This window comes from Vidua macroura, chromosome 24, assembly GCF_024509145.1.
Source record: "Vidua macroura isolate BioBank_ID:100142 chromosome 24, ASM2450914v1, whole genome shotgun sequence".
In the NCBI taxonomy this organism is placed as follows: Eukaryota; Metazoa; Chordata; class Aves; order Passeriformes; family Viduidae; genus Vidua; species Vidua macroura.
In genome coordinates, this window is record NC_071594.1 from 4,604,655 (window position 1) to 4,608,794 (window position 4,140).

The following is a 4,140-nucleotide window of genomic DNA, read 5'->3' on the forward strand; positions in this document are numbered from 1 at the left end:
TCCACGGGTAAATCTTGGCTTTTCCATGGAAAAGTTGGGCGTTTCTGTCGTGCTGGAATTTGGGAATCTTCCAAACACGCCGCGTTTGGGGTTTTTAGGGCATTTTTTTGTTGGTTTTAGTGGAGGGAGAGGAGTAAACCTGGAGTAAAACCAAACCCGGAGTGCCCAGAGAATGGAATTCCCGGAGAATCCGTGGCTGGACGGGTTTGGAGCATCCTGGGATGGGGGAACGGGTGGGATTTGAGGTCCCTTCCCACCCAGAGCAGTCTGGAATTCCCAAATCCCTGAGGGCGCTCGGAGCCGGGCTGGGAAAGGGGAGCTGGACACGGAGCTGAGAGGGGAGAGCAGCTCCAGGGGGGATTGGGGTTGGAAAATCCTCCTGACTTCTGGGAATTCTTCAGTTCGGTTTAAGGAGTGTGAGGAGGGGAAGTAGATCTGAATTTGGGGTTGCGGAGGAACTCGGCAAACCCAAATCCCTGTGGGAATCCAGGGATGCCCATCAGGAGACTGATTATGGGATGCCTTTTCCATAAAATTGTCAAAAACCATGGAGGACGTGATTCCATAGAACTGTGGGGAGCTCCTCCATCAAAAAAAACCTGGATTTTCCAGGGAAAAATGTTTCAGCAGTGCATTATTTTTTGGGGGGGATGCTTGAGCACCGCATGGATCCCACCGGAATCTTCCGAGCGTTTTCCTGGGATGGCAGCGTGGGAAAGATTCCTGTGGCTCCATCAGTGGAGGTGTGGGGTCGGATCCCTCAGGAATCAGAGCTCTCCCAACTCCTGTGGCTCCTTCCAAGGCTGGGAATTTTGCCCAGATCTTCCAGAGCCCTCAGGATTTGCTGGACCTTCCCTGAGGGTTCTTCCTTGGAATGTTTGGGGCTGTTGTGCCCCGGCTGTGACGTCAGAGCTGCTCCCATGGGAACAGCCCCAGGGCCTGGTGTGGACACGGAGTGAGCGGAGCCAAACCGGCTCAGACCAGCCTGGATTCCCATGGATCAGCCCCAGTAGAGGTTGGAATGTTGGGCTTGGATTTGGGGAGTGCTCCAGAGTGGAATGTGTTTGTATAAGTGAGGATTGGACAGGGCCTCCATGAGGAATTGGGATTTTGGGATTTCCTCACACTCCGCAGCGTTATTTGGGAGATTCCGGCAGTAATTCCTGCTGGAAATTCAGAGTTTGGTGGGAAAATGAAACTGGAGCCGCTCCTTTTCCAGTGGAAATCCATCCACAATAAAATCCATCTAAAATAATGTGGGAAGTCTTACAGAGAGGAGAGAATTTCACTCTGAAATTGCCGACCACACCCAAAACTGATGGAATTTGGGCAGGGTTGGATTGGATCCAAGGGATCAGAACATCCTCCTGTCCTGTTCAAAGAACATTCCCGATGGAATTCCTGGAATTCCCACCCTGCTGGATCCAGTAATGTCTTGCTGTGTCTTTTTTTAGTTGTGCCTCCAGCTCCGCATCCGGGAGGATTTTCCCAGGTGGAAGGATTAGATCTGGTGGGATGTCAGAGACATCCTGAAGAACCTGGAAGATCCATGGAATGATTCCGGGCGGTTCGGAGTGCTGAACCCAGGCACAAAAACACCTGGGAGATGGAGCAGAGCCCCATCATGGTGATCCTGCTGTGCGCCCTGTGCGTTCCAGCGGCGCTTCCTTTGGGATCGGGAATGGAGCTTCCCTTGGGATTGGGATCAGAGCTTCCCTCGGGAGCAGGATTGGAGCTTCCCTCAGGACCGGGATCTGAGCTTCCCTTGGAACCAGGCTCGGAGCTTCCCTTGGAACCGGGCTCGGAGCTTTCCTCGGAACCGCGATCGGGATCAGAGCTTCCCTCAGGAGCGGGATCAGAGGTTCCCTCAGGATTGGGATTGGAGCCACCCTTGGAACCGGGCTCAGAGCTTTCCTCGGAACCGGGATCTGAGCTTCCCTCAGAACCAGGATCGGGATCTGAGCTTCCCTCAGAACCAGGCTCGGAGCCTCCCTCGGAACCGGGCTCGGAGCCTCCCTTGGAAGCAGGATCAGGCTCGGAGCCTCCCTTGGAAGCAGGATCAGGCTCGGAGCCTCCCTTGGAACCAGGATCAGGCTCGGAGCCTCCCTTGGAAGCAGGATCAGGCTCGGCTCTTCCCCCGGGAGCGGAGCTCATCCCGCTGGGGCTGAAGGCCATGGTGGTGGTGAACTCCACGCCCTGCAGCGTCACCTGCGGGCTGGGCGTGAGGCAGGAGCGGCTGTGCGAGGTCAGCCCGGCCGGGGAGCGCCGCAACTGCTCCCTGGTGCGCTCGCGCTGCCTCAGCGAGTGGATCTGCGGCCTCCGGCACCTCAGCGTTCCCGAGGGAAAGCCCTTCCAGCTCACCTGCCTCTCCCCGGACGCCGCCAGCCTGGAGGGACCCAATTTCGGCTACACCTGGAGGTTCGCCCGGGGGCTCATCACCACCAACGACCTCCTGTTCCATCCCTTCCGCAATCCCAGCCCTTCCCTGAGCTTCTCGCCGGCGCTGGAGTCGCACTCCGGGACCTACCGCTGCGACGTGCAGGTGCTGAGCTCCTTCCAGCTCGTCAAGAGGATCTACTTCGGCCTCAGGGTGATCCCCAGGGATCTGGTGGATCTCGACTTCCAGAAATCCCTGACTTGGGAGCAGCAGCTGGCGGCCAACGGGGAGGAGCCGCCGGGAAACGCCACGGGCCCCACGGAGCCGGAGCAGCGGTGGAATTTTTGGGAGAAGCAGTGGTTTTATGAGGTCGTGCTGGGAGCTGGGAGTGGGGTGATCGTGGGGATCCTGTTCAGCCTCGGGCTCTGCTGCCTGGGCAGGATTTGCAGGAAAAGAGCAGCACAAGAAATGAACGGAGATTGACGCAATTCCCTGTCTTGGGCTCTTTGTTAGGATCAGGAATTCAGGGTGGGAATCTTGGGATCATCCATTTTTGGATTTTGGTGATCCTCCCCTTCCAACTCAGGACATCCCATGGATCCCATGACTATTTAATGGGATATCTAGAATTTATTTTTATCAGACACAGTTTATTACTGAATATTTTCAGCCATTTTGGAGCCTGGATTAGGAATTCAGGATGGGATTCTTGGGCTCATCCACAGCTGGATTTTCCAACTTCCGTTCTCACTCAGGACATCCCATGGATCTCATGACTATTTAATGGGATATGTAGAATTTATTTTTAACAGACACAGTTTATTATTGAATATTTTCGGCCATTTTGGAGTGTGGATTAGGAATTCAGGGTGGGATTCTTGGGGTCATCCACAGTTGGATTTTGGTGATCCTCCCCTTCCAACTCAGGACATTCCATGGATCCCATGGAACTTAATGGAATATTTATATTTTCTTTTCAACAGACACAACTTACTATTGAGTCTTTTCGGCCACTTTGGGGCCTGGAAAGTCAGGACAGGGTTGGAGAACCTGTGCTGGATTTCCAGCAGGTGCTTCCAGTGGAATTCTGGAATGATCCAGCTGGGATTTGCAGCACCCTGAGCCACAGCAAACAGCTCCCAGCTCCTCTAAAGGGTCTTTGCTTTACCTCGAGGTCTTTGGGGTTTTTTAATTTAACTTCCCATCCTTATTCCTGTCAAATTTCCTCGGATTTCCTTAAATTTCTCCCGCCTTTCCAAGAATTCTGGGGGGACGGAGCTGCCCCAGGTCAGGGGTGAGAGGAATGAGGTCATTTTGTCGTTTCCCTCTGATCCCAGGTCTGCTCCCAGCTGTGGGGACGAAGGATGCCCCACTTCCCCCTGGAAGTTTATTCCCTTCCATGACATCCTGGAAAAAACATTTTCTGGGATATTCCTGGGTCGTGCAGGGCAGGGAGCACCGGGAGGCAGGAGATGAGAGCTGGGGGTGTTTGATCCTCCCAGAGCTGAGCTCATCCCTAAAATCCCTACGGGAACAGCTCAGTGGGGTTGGGATCGTCTGTTTTTTCCTGCTGATTAATGAGGATAAACCATTGGATAATTCCAATGAGGAATTCTGCAGGGAGTGGAATCCATGGAGAGACTTATAAAATACCCTTTCTTTTTTTCCAATTTTCTTTCCTATTTGCTGTTTGTTCCCTTTTTCCCTGCGAGCTACAGGGACACCCAAATCCAGGGAAAAGAACAGCACAGCTCTAAGGTTAA

General features: G+C 53.7%; 1 protein-coding gene across 3 annotated transcripts; it reads left to right on the forward strand.

Annotated features, from left to right (window-relative positions):
• The first annotated feature begins 913 nt into the window (after positions 1–913).
• On the forward strand, positions 914–2,865 carry TMEM81 (transmembrane protein 81). Of its 3 annotated transcripts, XM_053998112.1 has the most exons (4): positions 914–1,015; positions 1,455–2,003; positions 2,064–2,093; positions 2,124–2,865. In XM_053998112.1, the coding sequence occupies exons 2-4, from the start codon at positions 1,607–1,609 to the stop codon at positions 2,858–2,860; spliced, it is 1,164 nt and encodes a 387-aa protein (XP_053854087.1). In that variant the 5' UTR covers positions 914–1,015; positions 1,455–1,606; the 3' UTR covers positions 2,861–2,865. The 3 variants fall into 3 exon arrangements, with proteins under 3 accessions (XP_053854087.1, XP_053854088.1, XP_053854089.1); XM_053998113.1 differs by lacking the exon at positions 2,064–2,093 and having other exon boundaries at positions 1,455–1,979; positions 2,118–2,865; XM_053998114.1 differs by having other exon boundaries at positions 1,455–1,668; positions 2,089–2,865.
• The last annotated feature ends 1,275 nt before the right edge of the window (positions 2,866–4,140 follow it).

Bases quoted from the DNA above. Each gene is read 5' to 3' on its own strand.
- TMEM81 (XM_053998112.1), top strand. From the start codon at position 1,607: ATGGAGCAGAGCCCCATCATGGTGATCCTGCTGTGCGCCCTGTGCGTT. The intron at 2,004-2,063 runs GCTCGGAGCCTC...AAGCAGGATCAG, and splicing joins GGAGCCTCCCTCGGAACCGG to GCTCGGAGCCTCCCTTGGAA. The intron at 2,094-2,123 runs GCTCGGAGCCTC...AAGCAGGATCAG, and splicing joins TCCCTTGGAACCAGGATCAG to GCTCGGCTCTTCCCCCGGGA.